The sequence below is a fragment of the Thalassophryne amazonica genome, chromosome 17 (assembly GCF_902500255.1).
Source record: "Thalassophryne amazonica chromosome 17, fThaAma1.1, whole genome shotgun sequence".
NCBI lineage: Eukaryota > Metazoa > Chordata > Actinopteri > Batrachoidiformes > Batrachoididae > Thalassophryne > Thalassophryne amazonica.
The window spans coordinates 54,536,710-54,553,232 of record NC_047119.1 but is presented as its reverse complement, the minus strand read 5'-3'; the positions used below and the strand labels follow the sequence as shown (position 1 = coordinate 54,553,232).

Genomic DNA, 16,523 nt, shown 5'->3' with positions numbered 1-16,523 from the left:
GGATCTGGTTAGACACCATGTTTCTAAGATTTGTGGGGCCAAGTACAATAACTTCAGTTTTATCTGAATTTAAAAGCAGGAAATAAAAGGTCATCCATGTCTTTATGTCTGAAAGACATTCCTGCAGTTTAACTAATTGGTGTGTGTCCTCTGGCTTCATGGATAGATAAAGCTGGGTATCATCTGCGTAACAATGAAAATTTAAGCAATGCTTTCTAATAACACTGCCTAAGGGAAGCATGTATAAAGTGAATAAAATTGGTTCTAGCACAGAAAGTTTTGGAACTCCATAATTAATCTTAGTCTGTGAAGAAGACTCCCCATTTACATGAACAAATTGTAATCTATTAGATAAATATGATTCAAACCACTGCAGCGCAGTGCCTTTAATACCTACGGCATGCTCTAATCTCTGTAATAAAATTTTATGGTCAACAGTATCAAAAGTTGCACTGAGGTCTAACAGGACAAGCACAGAGATGAGTCCACTGTCTGAGGCCATAAAAAGATCATTTGTAACCTTCACTAATGCTGTTTCTGTACTATGATGAATTCTGAAACCTGACTGAAACTCTTCAAATAGACCATTCCTCTGCAGATGATCAGTTAGCTGTTTTACAACTACCCTTTCAAGAATTTTTGAGAGAAAAGGAAGGTTGGAGATTGGCCTATAATTAGCTAAGATAGCTGGGTCAAGTGATGGCTTTTTAAGTAATGGTTTAATTACTGCCACTTTAAAAGCCTGTGGTACATAGCCAACTAATAAAGATAGATTGATCATATTTAAGATTGAAGCATTAACTAATGGTAGGGCTTCCTTGAGCAGCCTGGTAGGAATGGGGTCTAACAGACATGTTGATGGTTTAGAGGAAGTAACTAATGAAAATAACTCAGACAGAACAATCTGAGAGAAAGAGTCTAGCCAAATACCAGCATTACTGAAGGCAGCCGAACATAAAGATATGTCTTTGGGATGGTTATGAATAATTTTTTCTCTAATAGTTAAAATTTTATTTGCAAAGAAAGTCATGAAGTCATTACTAGTTCAAGTTAAAGGAATACTAGGCTCAATAGAGCTCTGACTCTTTGTCAGCCTGGCTACAGTGCTGAAAAGAAACCTGGGGTTGTTCATATTTTCTTCAATTAGTGATGAATAGTAAGATGTCCTAGCTTTACGGAGGGCTTTTTTATAGAGCAACAGACTCTTTTTCTAGGCTAAATGAAGATCTTCTAAATTAGTGAGACGCCATTTCCTCTCCAGCTTACGGGTTATCTGCTTTAAGCTGTGAGTTTGTGGGTTATACCACGGAGTCAAGCATTTCTGATTTAAGGCTCTCTTTTTCAGAGAAGCTACAGCATCCAAAGTTGTGCTCAATGAGGATGTAATGCTACTGATGAAATAATCTATCTCACTCACAGAGTTTAGGTACTACTCTGCACTGTGTTGGTATATGGAATTGAAGAACATAACAAAGAAGGAATCATATCCTTAAACCTCGCTACAGCGCTTTCAGAAAGACTTCTACTGTAATGAAACTTATTCCCCACTGCTGGGTAGTCCATTAAAGTAAATGTAAATGTTATTAAGAAATGATCAGACAACAGGGGGTTTTCAGGGAATACTGTTAAGTCTTCAATTTCTATGCCATATGTCAGAACAAGATCTAACGTGCGGTTAAAATGGTGGGTGGACTCATTTACATTTTGAGCGAAGCCAACTGAATCTAATAATAGATTAAATGCAGTGTTGAGGCTGTCATTCTCAGCATCTATGTGGATGTTAAAATCGCCCACTATAATTATCTTATCTGAGCTAAGCACTAAGTCAGACAAATGGTCTGAAAATTCACAGAGAAACTCACAGTAACGACCAGGTGGACGATAGATAATAACAAATAAAACTGGTTTTTGAGACTTCCAATTTGGATGGACAAGACTAAGAGTCAAACTTTCAAATGAATTAAAGCTCTGTCTGGGTCTTTGATTAATTAATAAGCTGGAGTGGAAGATTGCTGCTAATCCTCCCCCTCGGCCCGTGCTACAAGCATTCTGACAGTTAGTGTGACTCGGGGGTGTTAACTCATTTAAACTAACATTCATCCTGCTGTAACCAGGTTTCTGTAAGGCAGAATAAATCAATATGTTGATCAATTATTATATCATTTACTAACAGGGACTTAGAAGAGAGAGACCTACTGTTTAATAAACCACATTTAACTGTTTTAGTCTGTGGTGCAGTTGAAGGTGCTATATTATTTTTTCTTTTTGAATTTTTATGCTTAAATAGATTTTTACTGGTTGTTGGTGGTCTAGGATCAGGCACCGTCTCTACGGGGATGGGGTATTGGGGGGATGGTAGGGGGAGTGAAGCTACAGAGAGGTGTGTAAGACTACAACTCTGCTTCCTGGTCCCAACCCTGGATAGTCACGATTTGGAGGGTTTAATAAAATTGGCCAGATTTCTAGAGATGAGAGCTGCTCCATCCAAAGTGGGATGGATGCCGTCTCTCCTAACAAGACCAGGTTTTCCCCAGAAGCTTTGCCAATTATCTATGAAGCCCACCTCATTTTTTGGACACCACTCAGACAGCCAGCAATTCAAGGAGAACATGCAGCTAAACATGTCACTCCCGGTTCGATTGGGGAGGGGCCCAGAGAAAACTACAGAGTCCGACATTGTTTTTGCAAAGTTTCACACCGATTCAATAATTTTAGTGACCTCCGATTGGCGTAACCGGGTGTCATTACTGCCGACGTGAATTACAATCTTACCAAATTTACGCTTAGCCTTAGCCAGCAGTTTCAAATTTCCTTCAATGTCGCCTGCTCTGGCCCCCGGAAGACATCTGACTATGGTTGCTGGTGTTGCTAACTTCACATTTCTCAAAACAGAGTTGCCAATAACCAGAGTTTGATCCTCGGCGGGTGTGTCGCCGAGTGGGGAAAAACGGTTAGAGATGTGAACATGGGGCTTCTGTTTAGAACTATGCTTCATCCTCACAGTCACCCAGCCGGCCTGCTTTCCTGGCTGCTCGGGATCTGCTGGGGGACAGCTAACGGTGGCTAAGCTACCTCGGTCCGCACCAACTACAGGGGCCTGGCTAGCTGTAGGATTTTCCAAGGTGCGGAGCCGAGTCTCCAATTCGCCCAGCCTGGCCTCCAAAGCTACGAACAAGCTACACTTATTACAAGTACCGTTACTGCTAAAGGAGGCCGAGGAATAACTAAACATTTCACACCCAGTGCAGAAAAGTGGGGGAGAGACAGGAGAAGCCGCCATGCTAAACCGGCTAAGACCTAACAGCTGCGCTAAGCTAGCGGATTCCTAAAAACACACAAAGTGAATAATGTGTGAATAATTTAGAGGTGATTCAGCAGAAGGAGTGCTTTAGTTAAGGCACGTGAAGATTACACTGTGAAATAAATCGTTATCTAGTTATCTAGATCAATCTAACTACGCAGATTAAACAGCTAACAGATACAGCAAAACACCGCTGTGCTCCGGAACAGGAAATGATACAATACCGCAGTGAGAGCAAACCACCAGTAGAGGCGCACATTACAGCATATGCGTTCACTACAGTCCCAACCCACTGTCTGATCGTGACCCGGTGATGGATACTCACACATCTTGTAGCGTAAATGGTGATTGGACTGGAAATGTAGGACTGTCCGTTGTTCAGGCTAACCAGCACTTCAAGTGATCTGCAGTTATAAGAGCAACACAAAAACCATCAGGAGATTTCCCACAGCAGATATGATCCAGTGCACTCTGTGGGGACTACGAACTGAGTTTCCTGATGTTTAGACCATTTTAATCCAAGCAATTTTCTGATAGATCGCTATCAAAGGTATCAAAGTTTATATGGGAATACAATGTTGAGATCAACTCAGTGACAAAACGTCTTCTTTACGTGGTTCGTAAAGATGGTTTGACCATTAAGGTCATAGATCAGAGAAGGTAATGTGCCAATATAGATGGGAAAATTAAGAGGTTATGGCTCAAAACAGATGTATCAACAAAGACCTGCAACAATGTCAGAAGATACACAGTGAGGTTGTTGGTGTCCTTAGATGCTGCAGCCCGTTCAGGTTCCTTGATATGGATGTTGGGGGTCCTCACATATTGGTGAGTCTGGCAGGAAGGGCAGGTTATGCTGAGAAGGTTCTGTGGCTCATTCCCCATCAGCCATTGCTTTACTAGACTGAAGGTCAATCTGTACACCCTGTACAGCAAACCTACAGCAACCATCTCCTGGACCAGATCTTCAACCAAACCACATATCCAGCTCAAGGATGACAAACTGACCACAACATCTAAGGACACCAGCAAAAACATGATACACTAGAACACAACATTAGCTTGGACTCAGACAGATGTTTGGACTTTTTGAAACTTTACCAGAAAAATAAACTATATTCAGAGAGATGGTACACCTGCTGTACACCTGAGCTGGAGCCCACCCTAGTCTTCGATGGCACACTGATGAGAGCTGAGTCTACATTCATTTTGCAGTCTAGAGTATGATGATGATGACCTCTTTGATTAGAGACCATCAACCATCTTCATCAGTCATGAACAGCAAACCAGTAATGCTGAAGACAACTCGAGGGCCAAAGGTGGACCACCTTTAGTCCCCAAGTTCTCCTCAACATTACTGGATTCTACAAAAACTCTCATCCCTTCCCTCTCTCTTTCACTCTGAAGATGGCTCACGCTAAACTGGCTGAAATGTCAAGAAGCTCAGTTTGTCTTCCCAAAGTCTATAGAAGAAATGTTTTGTTCCAACTACTGAGGCTGAACTTGGCTGCAACCATATCAGCGCTGCCTGAAAATAAAGTATGTGTCTGTGTAAGGAGGAGCGAGGGAGACATGGTGGACAGACTAATAGAGAAAGAAAGAGCAGAGCGTGGTATCTGATGAGAGTGAGGTCCAATCAGCCACAGCTGAGAGATATTTTGGTCCCCGCCAAAATTAAACTGGTCCGTTTTTGGCCCACGACCCAAAAATGACTCTGACTGTTTATTAATCCTGGTGACAAGCAAATCCTCTGATGTAGAGATTAAACAGTCCCACAAAGAGACGTCGCACAGACAGATAAATAAAGTGAGTGTCTCTGTAACTTACTGTCCAGCCTCGTGCAGGACAGGAGCTGGACACAGCAGATGGCCGTCTCTAACTACTGTTGGCTTCTGGTCTGAGAGGAAACAGAGAAATCTGGAATATACTACAGCCTTCAAAGAAAGAATTATTCTGCAAAAGAATTCCACTTTGAAAGGAAAAATGAACTGAGGATGCAGTTTTTTAGAGAATAGGACAGCCGGGGGCGGGATGACGGGGATGACTCACGCGCGCACACACACACACACACACACACACACACACACACACACACACACACACACACACACACACACACAATACAACAATTTAATAACAATAATGATCAAGGAATAAATTAGCTTATTCTGTTTGCCTCTGTCCACATCTTATGGCTTTGTTTCAAACACCCATTCCCATTGTTTTTAGGCACCCGTCTGCATGTGAATTGACTGTAGGGGGCGCCCCAGCACTCTTCCATAGAAGCCCCAATGACACGCCCACTTATTAGATGGGAATGCAATATTTTTTTTTTTTGCACAGACATCAGGCTACCTGATGCAGCTACACTGCAAAAATGAAAAGCTGATATGAGTTGAAACTAGTTTTTTTTTTAAATGATAGATTTTAACTAACCAGTAAACAATGGACATTGTACTGCAATGCACCATAGCAGTTTGTGGTTTTGAGGTTTTAAATGTTGTTATTGCGGTTCATGTTAGTTTAAACGTTTTGTAAGCAGTTTTGGGCACAGATCTGATAATCCGCTAAGTGCTAATTATCGAAGCTAACTTTTTTAAGCAGATTTGCTTTTCAGCTAACTTCAAAAACCATCAACGGACCATTTAGCTTCTGATAAATTTAGTTCCGATAACTTTTAGATCGCTAACATTTTTTTACATAGTAATGGTGAAAAGCATTTATAAACTCTGTTGGCTCCTGTCTGCTATGTATTTTGCAGCAGTGAGGCAGCTGAGAGAAGCTGAGCTCAACTACCCCAGCAGAAGGAGCCTGGCTGCCAGGCTGCCACCAAAAAAAAAACAACAAAAAAACAAAAGCCATTACCCTTGACAGCATACAGCGGCCCAGCAGTGATGCAGACATCTTGAAAAGGAAAGCAGGTTTGACTTATGGTTTTGATTTATAAATCAAATTAATTCGGATAAAATAACTACATTAATGTCAACTCTTAAAATGTATAAAGTGAAAATATACCACATATCTGTTCATTTTAAGATAACACACTAATTCTGAAGATTTGAATATTAACACACACAGATGCCAAAAGGGATTATGGATAAACTCAGCCTCTGCTCATATTAATTGGTTGACTAATTCATTCTAGGTAAAAACCAACACAACTTAATGTAACGTGTGTGTGTTGGTGTTTACAAATAAATGGGTTTGTAAAATATGTCATTTTTTCATTTGTAAAAAAAAAAGGCATTTGCAAAACCCTTTCCACTTATCGAAGCTAACTTTTTGGTTAGCTGTGCCCACCACTGGTTGTAAGTGTTACTGATCCGTCGTATCTTTGTATTTCAGTTGATTTAGTCAGTTTAATTAAGCGTTATGTTGCTGTTACCATGAGTGAGTTAAGTTTCATGCTCCCGGTACCATAAGTGAAAAGTGTATTGTTTTTAATGTCTTCTGCCACAGTCTCTGTTTGTCAAATTAAAAGCACCTGCTTACAGCAGAATGCAGAAAAGACAAAAAGCTCTTTGATCATGCACAAACTGGGGAGAGCTGACATTTGCCTTTAGAGATAGGGTGAGAAGTTCTGTCATCCGTGGGGAGCTTGGAATAGAGTCGCTGCTCCTTTGCGTTGAAAGGAGCCAGCTCTCCTTTGCTTACAGAGGATACAGTAGTTTTTTCTGAAAACAGCTCCCTCTGTTTGCAGAGGGTTGAACAATATACTTATTAGGAAACGTTTAACAGGTAGGTCTCAACTGCTTTTAAGCTTTAAAAATGTTTTTCACTGTTCAACTTTGTTTACTACGTTATCGGTCTAAAAGTTATCGGTCGGCAATTCATCGGAAGATAATTACTCCGATCATGGTTTTTAAAGTTATCTAAAAAGATAATCCGATAATGAAAACATTATCTTCGATAATTATCTGTTATCGGATTATCAAAGTGTGCCCACCACTGGAAATGGAGGAATATTTTGTGGACTGATGAGAGTAAAATTGTTCTTTTTGGGTCCAAAGGCTGCAGACAGTTTGTAACACGAACCCCAAACTCTGAATTCAAGTCACAGTTCACAGTGAAGACAGTGAAGCATGGTGGTGCAAGCATCATGATATGGGCATGTTTCTCCTACTATGGTGTTGGGCCTATATATCGCATACCAGGTATCATGGATCAGTTTGGATATGTCAAAATACTTGAAGAGGTCATGTTGCCTTATGCTGACGAGGAAATGCCCTTGAAATGGGTGTTTCAACAAGACAATGACCCCAAGCACACTAGTAAACGAGCAAAATCTTGGTTCCAAACCAACAAAATTAATGCCTCGCAGATGTGAAGAAATCATGAAAAACTGTGGTTATACAACTAAATACTAGTTTAGTGATTCACAGGATTGCTAAAAAAGCAGTTTGAACATAATAGTGTTGAGTTTGTAGCATCAACAGCAGATGCTACTATTATTGTGAACACCCCCTTTTCTACTTTTTTTTTACTAATAGCCCAATTTGATAGCCTTAAGAGTGTGCATATCATGAATACTTGGTCTTGTTGGATTTGTGAGAATCTACTGAATCTACTGGTACCTTGTTTCCCATGTAACAATAAGAAATATACTCAAAACCTGGATTAATCTTTTTAGTCACATAGCACTGCTATTATTCTGAACACTACTGTAAGTACATAATATAACTGTAAATATGTTAAGAATACATGGATGACACAAGAAAGTGAAAACACTTATTTCCATTGTGGTCCACTTACAAAGCAAATGACTAAACAGAAGTAAAAATAAAATAATAATAAAAAAAGAATACTTCTAATAATACTAATTTCCACTAGTGTGTTGCCTGTGGAAATTCATGGGCAACACACTTGTGTGTGTGTGTGTATATATATATATATATATATATATATATATATACACATATATATCACAACATCCAGGAGAAAAGATGACACGACCGTTATGTGTTATGTCCGCTCAATGGCACCCCCCCCACCAATGATCTGTTAACGGATTAATGAGACACAAACTCCCGACCCTCCCTCCGTTAGGATCATAATGTCTCCTCTGTTCGACAGAAAGCAGCTACTGTTTATCTGTCATGACTCTGACTTTCCAGCTCTGTTTTTCACTCTGCAGATGAATTCTCTATCATCTGAGACACCAAGCACTCAACCACTGCACTGTGTATTTAAATCCACTGATCTCTAATCTATAACTGATCAATACCGCATGTTTGCAGTTGTATTTTTTAAAAGAACAGTGACATGACTCAAAATATCTCCTGTGCAAACGTACGTTTATTACATCTCCATCAGTAAAAAATTTAATGATGGGATCTGTGTGACTGATGAGATTTATCAAGATCAGTGCAAACAAAAAAACATCTTGAATTCAGATCGTGATCTTAACACCAGAATTTAATGGGGATTTTTTACTGAATAATATTGAACAGGGCAGCACGGTGGATTAGCGGTTAGTACTGTTGCCTCACAGCATAAAGGTCATGGGATCAATTCCCACCTGTGGCCTTTCTGACGTGCAGGTTTGGTGGATTGTCTGTCTGTGTGCGTGTGGGTGTGAATGCGTTTGTTTGCCTATATGTGTTCCTGTGACACACTGGCGCCCTGTCCAGGGTGAACCCTGTCTCACGACCTATGACTGCTGGGATAGACTCCAGCCCCCCGCCACCCTTAACTGGAGTAAGCGGTTTTATATAAGCAAAATTAATTAATTCTTCCTTTGGATAAAATGGATTTTTCTTCCTTTTTTTGAAATGGAGAATGAGTAACCTTTTTCTTTTGCAAATTCAATGAAATGTTAAAAAATAATGACTTCTTACGTAATTATAATAATAATAATTTAAAAATCCTGAATTGATATTGTGAGCTTGAATAAACCTGAAATTTGTCTTCTCTCTGCATATGACTCCACTAAGCATTGTGATGGTCCACTTCAGACTGTGGTGTCCAACTTTACTCACACCTGATTACTTAAATCTGGTGTTTCCCAGCTCTTGGTTGGCTGAGGACACCTGACAGAGTTAATTAGCTGTGGGTGGAGCTGGGCGTGTGAGGAGACATGCAGGTGAGGTGCTCTTTGGGAGCAGGTGTGGACACTAATGGCTAAGTACCTTTAAACGAATTCAGCGAAATGTCAAAGGAATGAATTATTTTGTTAAACTGACTGTATGTCCTGTGATTGACGGTTAAGGAGCAGAGAACATTGTCCGTCTTCCTGGATCCTCTGAAGCCCTGCCCCCTCAGCACCACGTTGAAAGACTCTAGGACAGACACATCAGAACTCTGATCCAAAGATAACACAAACAGATGGCAACAGGTGGTTTGTAAAGTCGAGGCTCGGGGGCCTGATGAGGACTTTAACTCACCATTTACACAAACGCTTGACGGCTCTATGATGAATGGCTCTGCACACGTCTGCTGCAGGATCTGTGTGGAGAGACAAACCCAATAAAAAACAGATTTATACCTGAACTGTCGCTGTGCAGCGTGTTTGTATGAAGAATAAACACGTGCCATCACCTTGTTGACGATGTTCTTCAGAGCGTGAAACCCTGAGAGCACTGGGAAAACCTGCTCTGTTCCATCTGCGATTACAGCAAGCTGTAGCCAAAATTTAAAAAAAGAAGAAAATAAAATCAGGAATTACTAGTGTGGAAGCCAAAGAAGAATTTCTCACTAACTGTTGTGGCTGGGGTGCCTGGCGTGCCTGGCTGGCTTTTGTTTGTCTTCTGTTTTCTGGCTTCTATTTTTCCTTCCAGGTGGCATGCGTTCAGGACTGAGTGGCTGTGTGGCTGAGTTATTAGGACCTCACCCTGATCACCTGAGGCTGGTCATGTGCAGCTCGTCAGGACTCACAGCTGTGGTGCATCTATATGGATTGGGGCATGGTTGCATTTAAGTCTGGAGTACACAGTGTGTATTTGCCAGAGACTCGACCTTGTGACCAGACGGGTGAGATCGATGTTCGGAGAACCATCTCATCATCGTGGACGCAGAGACCGTACCAGGTTTGATGCCATGGTCTGTGAAAGAGGAGGCGGTGAGGTCTCACGCTCGTCAGCACACTTCCTGAGGTACTTTAGGTTTTGTGACTAACATGGGTACAGTCAGTAGATGTGGTGTCCCTCACACCTTATTATATTGAGCTGTTATGTTAGTTGTTTAATCAGCTTCCACTGCAGTGGAGAATTGAACTGGGTGTTCCATGCCTGCAGGGTGGGAAGCTGATTGGTGATTGAGCCAGGAAGTGTTTGCTGTTTATGTACACCTTTGAGTGGTCTCTCTGTGTGTGGAGTGGTGGACTCACATGATGGTTTCTTCTTTCACAGACTCGGTTGGTCGCGGCCACCTGGGGGGTGTCGGCGGGGTCCTTGGGTCCGAACTGTTCTGGCTCCGGACCGTTTGTGCTGCTGGGAGCGCACCGTTCTTCCACCTCGCCAGACCGCGCACTTATTTGTTATTAATTAAGCACTCACTGTTATGTCATTAAATTCTGTTATCCTTTGAACCGTGCTCTGTTTCCTTTTTGCTGGGTCCTACTTCAAACGCTGGTCGGTACTCCGACTGCGTCCGACACATAACAGTAGTCTCTGGCCAATACATCACGGACCCAGCGGTAGCAGAGGCGGTACTGCGCCGGGAAGGCGGCAGCAGACGTCAGAAGTTATCCGGATCAGTTGCGGGTGCTCTCCGCCCGGATGGTGCGTGTCGGAGAACCGATTATTGAATAGTGATTTGAGCTCTCTTGCAGCCGTGTTCCTGTGGTGTTGCCTTATCCGTGGGTTGTTGTGGAGTGTGAATAGCGACGGCTTCGCGTCACACTTCGACCGGATAAGAGGTAAAACGGGAGCTGCATGAGTGTGTCTTTAATGGGTGAACGCGCACGGCGGAGTTCTGTGGCATGGGTCGCTGTGCTTCCTGTTGTTACAGTTGTAGCCCCGTCTCCCCGGGTGAAGATAGCTACTGCATCTGTTGTGTCAGCTCTGGCGTAATTTAGTTGAAGCACATTTTGGTTGTGTGTTACACGTAGCTGTGCACAGGGAAAGCAGCGTGAGTTGTTTTCTCGGTTACCAAAGGGGTTTTTTATTTTTAGCACTTTGGCTCCCCCTGTTGGTGACTGAGTCACATTACCATTATAGCTCTTAAGGTGGAACAGGTGTGTTCCATTTGTTTGAGCTTAACGGTATAAGTCACTTATTAGTTTTGTGTTGGTTCATTTTTTGTGGGTGTTTTTTGAGTTGGTTTTTGGGTGAGATTTTCTGCACTATTAGTGTTCTGGGGTCGTGACCGTGCAGGCTGTCTGGAGCATAGAAAGGACCCAGGTAACTTTATGTTAGTCTGTCAGTCTTTCTTTTTATTTCTTTTGGTTTCACCTCCCAGGGTTTGATGGGACGGTCCTCTGGAGGGTGATGGGGGGGGGGAAATTGGGTTGTTTTTTCTTTTTTCTTTGGTTTTTTTTTGTTTTTGTTGTGCCCTCTCTTCTCCTCTGGCTCCAGCCGTGTGAGCCGTATGTTGTCGGCGTTGCTGGAGTGGTGCAGTTTGGTTATGCTGGGCGTTTCCCAGGTAACCGGGGTGTTGTTTTTTTTTTTTGTTGATTCCCTGTTCCACCTCCGGCTTCAGCGCGCCTTTGAGCCGTATGCCATCGGCGTAGCTGAGGTTTGGGGCAGTGGAATATACCCGCAGCTGGTGGCTGGTTTGGAAGTCGGAGGGGTGGCGCCGTTTTGTGCCATCTGCCATTACCGCTGTTCCACTCCTCCCGGTTGACTTCTGGGGTATAGTCGTGGTTGGTGACACTGGACGTACTTCCAGTTTCCACTGCGCCGAGGGGGTGGGGTTGGGGTTTTGTTTGTATGTTTTTTTTTTCTTTTGTTTTTCCCCCCAGTTTCCGCCCTCAGGGTGTGACTGTGGTGTCCTCTGGGGGGGAAAGGGCTGTGGGTCCATCTAGTCATAGACGGCCGGGGCTGGGTCTGTTAAGTCATGAGGGGGGGCGTCTCCTGGGGTTTGATGGAACGGTCCTCTGGAAGGCGCTGGGAGTCCCCGTGGGTGACTTTGGATCCCAGAGGGACCTCGGCTGTGGTTATTACTCCTGGAGCTGGCGGGATGTCCTCTGGGGGGTGTTGGTCCCTACATGTCGTCCGGGGGGGGGTGTTAGCATTTTTCTTTTGTTTGCAAGCTTAAGTTTGGGTTGTGTTTTTCTTTTCTCCTCTTCCCGGGGTTTGATGGGACGGTCCTCTGGGGAGGGGGGGGGGGTGGTTTGGTTGTTTGTGTTTGTCTTTTTTGTTTTATGACTAAACAGACTTTAAACATGGTCGGACAAAGGCTGACCGCACAGGTTCAAGAACTCCTGGCCACACCTGTGCAAATTGAATGACAGAAACAAAGGCAAAGATGCAGTCAGAGGTGAAGACGTCAACAGTTCTGTTAAATGAAGATTCAGTTGGAAGATGAATGCAGATACTGTTTCCAGCCATGGTCCCTGGAGGGGGGTGTTTTTCCTGGGCCAGGTTTGTGTGGTCGCCGGGAGGCTTCCCGTGAGGGTGGGGTGCTGTTGTGGCTGGGGTGCCTGGCCTACTTCAAATGCTGGTCGGTACTCCGACTGCGTCCGACACATAACACTAACTAAGAAATTTTTAACTTGCTTTTACCCGAGGCCATTAAACATGGCCATCGGGTATTGCGAAGGCTTTTAGTCCGTCCGTCCGTCCGTCCATCTGTCTGTGCTCAGCATAAGTCCAGCCTTATTACTGCCAGATAGACTCTTGAAATTCACAGAGAACATTCTTGGGACACAGACCTTGAACAAGTTCAAAGATGGCTAACCTTAATGTATTTTAAGCGGTATTTTAAGAGGTTAAAAAGTCACATTCTGTTTCAATCTGATCTGTTTTGTTTTTGATTGATGCTGGTGACAGCCAATCAGAGTAGAGCTGCAGTGTGACGTCAGTCGCTGGTCTCTTCAAAACCGCTTTGTTTTGTGTGTTTATATACATGCATATATTATGTAAACGCTAGCAAGAAATAAACACTTCTACTGTAAAAGTGAAAATGCTGTTTTTGGAATCTAATATCAACTCTGAACTTACTTACAAGACATTTCGCTGAGATTAGCATGGTGACGTCACTTCCTGGTGTAGCCACTTGCTAACAGCTTTGTTTCTGATATATTCTCAAGGTCGGTCATCTGGGCATTTAACCTCGAGGGGCGGGTTTTCTCTGGGAAAACATCGCCAAACTCAATACAAATACATGTAATTTGGTCACTTTTCAAAGGGGTCAGACTCATCAATAAAGTCAATTTAATGTTGAATGGTTTATTTCAGGTCAGCTTGGTGTATAAATCTCATCATTCCAGGCAATGATAGCTGTCAGCTGGCTGTTAGCAGCAAGTTAGAGACAATAAAAAAAACAGCTGATTTCAATAGAACAGCATACAGATCGAGCATGTTTTCACCAAGCGGCCAGTCACGGAAACACAAATTCTCACCTCTTGACTGGCTACTTTGCCAAAGTGACGTAGCATTGACGTTGAGAATTATGTAAAAATTAGCAAAAAATAAACACTTCTAAAACTGAAATCTCTGTATTTGTAACCTGATAACACCTATGGAGTCATTTACAAGACATTTTACGGATGTTACCTTACACGCTAACTGTTGCTAACTCAAAGCTAACTTAACTATACAGTTAAATTTCTCTCAATAATTCCTGCAAATACACAGAGGGCAATTTACAAATATTCCTCGATTTGCACAACATGAACAAATGATGATTTGATTGGAACATGTACAATAATTAATTAAACAACTGCAAATTATAAAGAACACAGTGCTCATATAGCTGAGGGTATTTTAGCATTGCGTTATATTTAAAGGCTACTGTCATGGCCACCTTTGTCTGTGTGTCTGTCTGTTGTGATAACTTCACAATGCAACAAGCAATTTCAGTCTAACTTTGTGGATAAACTCAGTGGACCGTCCTCTTGCAACCCACTTTATTTCAAGGTCATAGGTCAAAGGTCAATGTCAAACCAGAGCTTGTCATCTACTGTATATTAATGCCCATATCCAAGTTTTCTGCACAGATGTCTGCTTTGCAAATGCATCAGACCTCTGATGTTCATGACGACATCATCAAGTAAAGTCTAAAAATTAACTGGTGGTGGCTGTGAAGCACTGCAATCATCTGGGTGCTTTATTACTGACTTTTAATTGCTGTGATTTAAATGTTGGTGTTTTATTGCATTTAATGATGTGAAACTGTTACATAAATACAGTTATATTATAAAAAATTAGTTCATAAAGTTAATACATGAGGGTCAACAGGGCAGCTGCCTCGGAGGATAAAATCCACCGTATACTCAAACTAGCAACAAAGCTGCTAAGGCGTTGCTCACTTAACGCATTAGTGGTACAAAACGTTTGAAGAAAAACAGCTGTCAGGTATATATTTTTTCTAATGTATCACATCATAAATGTGGGCTTTTTGCTCGGGGTTGCCACAGCAGAGCCGACGTTTCCACCGGACAATCTTCTTGATGCAACTCTAGATGTACTTGGAGAATGAAGCACAGCTGGAGTTGAACCAGGAACCTTCTGTTTAGGAAGCAAACACACTAAACTCACTCCCTCAACTTCAACCACTTACTCCAATTAAGGGTCATGGGGGGCTGGAGCCTATCCCAGCAATCATTGGCCGTAAGGCAGGGTACACCCTGGACAGGACGCCAGTTTGTCACAGGGACATATACAGACAAACAAACACATCCACACCCGCACATACACCTATGGACAATTTTAAAGGTTCCAATCCATCAAACCTGCATGTCTTTGGATGTGGGAGGAAGCTGGAGCAGCTGGAGGGAACCCACACAGACACACAGAGAACATGCAAACTTCACACAGAAAGGCCACAGGTGGGAATCGATCCCATGACCTTCTTGCTGCGAGGCAACAGTGTTTGCGACTAAGCCATCGTACTGTCCACTATCAAACTCCTTTGTAGGAATTATTTTTGGAAAACACATTTCTTTCACTCATCAAAAGTCAAAAATTTGTTGACAATGGTTGTAAAAAGCAAACTTGTCCTTTAAACTCCAAGAACAGTTTCTACATGTTCAAACGTGATTTCAAGTTGTTTCTTCTGCAGAGCTCATTTTGGTGCCATGGAAGCTTTTCCTGACATTATTTCGAGGCGATGAAACCTCAGAGCGGCTTCCTGCAGCTTTTATCTGGAGCCTTAATGAGGCGACTCCAGGAAGCCTCTCCAGCATTATTTCATTAAGCAGTGATCTAAGTACTTCCTCCTCAGACCACAGAGCGCAGGCGGTCAGTCAACCTGCAAACAGCACTCGCAACCTTTGACTTGTGATGCAGATGTTCTTCTAAATGTTTATTTCACACAATAACTGAACACGAGTAAAAAATGTTCAACAGCAACCTGCAGCAGCACTGAAACATTATACGTGATGTCATCAGTTTATTCTTTGGACTGTGAATGTTACTGTGATATCAGACGTCTGACTGTTGACTCAAGAACAGATCAAATATCTCAGAGCTTCTGTAAACAGACACAATTAATTGTCGTGAGGATTCGTTCACATTTTTCAACAGTTTGAAAATTCTGACGAAGCGCTAGCTACAGGAACAAAGCTGGACGATGGTTAAACGACCTCTCCGAAAGTCAGCGTGAGCCTAGATTTCAAGTTTCGTTTTGGCTTCAATGCCCTTCGTTAGTGCCGTGTGACCAGGGTTAAGCAGAAACGAGGTGATAATCTGTGAATCACTGCTGATGCTCTGAAATGACGTAGGTGCTCTGATCGCTCCCCTGTCTTTTTTATATAATGCGTGTGTGTGTGTGTGTGTATATATATATATATATATATATATATATATACAGTGGTGGGCATAGTTCCGCTAATCCGCTAACTGCTAATTATCGAAAATAATGTTTTCATTATCAGATTAGCTTTTCAGATAACTCTGAAAACCATCATCGTTGTTATGTGTCGGACGCAGCTCGGAGAACCGACCAGCGTTTGAAGGACCCAGTATGAAATAAGCAGAGCACGGTACAAAGGCTAACTGAATTTAATACATAACAGTGATACAAAACAACAAAAGAGTGTGCGGTCTGGCGTGGTGGTGATACGGTGCGCTCCCAGCAGCGCTAACGGTCCGGAGCCAGAAGCTGTTCGGACCCAAGGACC

General features: G+C 42.5%; 1 protein-coding gene across 2 annotated transcripts in view; it reads right to left on the bottom strand.

The window, feature by feature from the left end:
* Nucleotides 1–16,523, bottom strand: part of LOC117529714 (anthrax toxin receptor 2-like) — a 41,404-nt gene that overhangs the window by 7,400 nt on the left and 17,481 nt on the right. For both annotated transcript variants that reach the window (XM_034192565.1, XM_034192566.1), the window contains exons 7-11: nucleotides 9,839–9,919; nucleotides 9,685–9,745; nucleotides 9,484–9,579; nucleotides 5,129–5,198; nucleotides 3,627–3,705 (exon numbers count right to left, since the gene is read on the bottom strand). In XM_034192565.1, coding sequence (XP_034048456.1) covers nucleotides 3,627–3,705; nucleotides 5,129–5,198; nucleotides 9,484–9,579; nucleotides 9,685–9,745; nucleotides 9,839–9,919 — 387 coding nt within the window. The remainder of the gene's footprint in view (nucleotides 1–3,626; nucleotides 3,706–5,128; nucleotides 5,199–9,483; nucleotides 9,580–9,684; nucleotides 9,746–9,838; nucleotides 9,920–16,523) is intronic.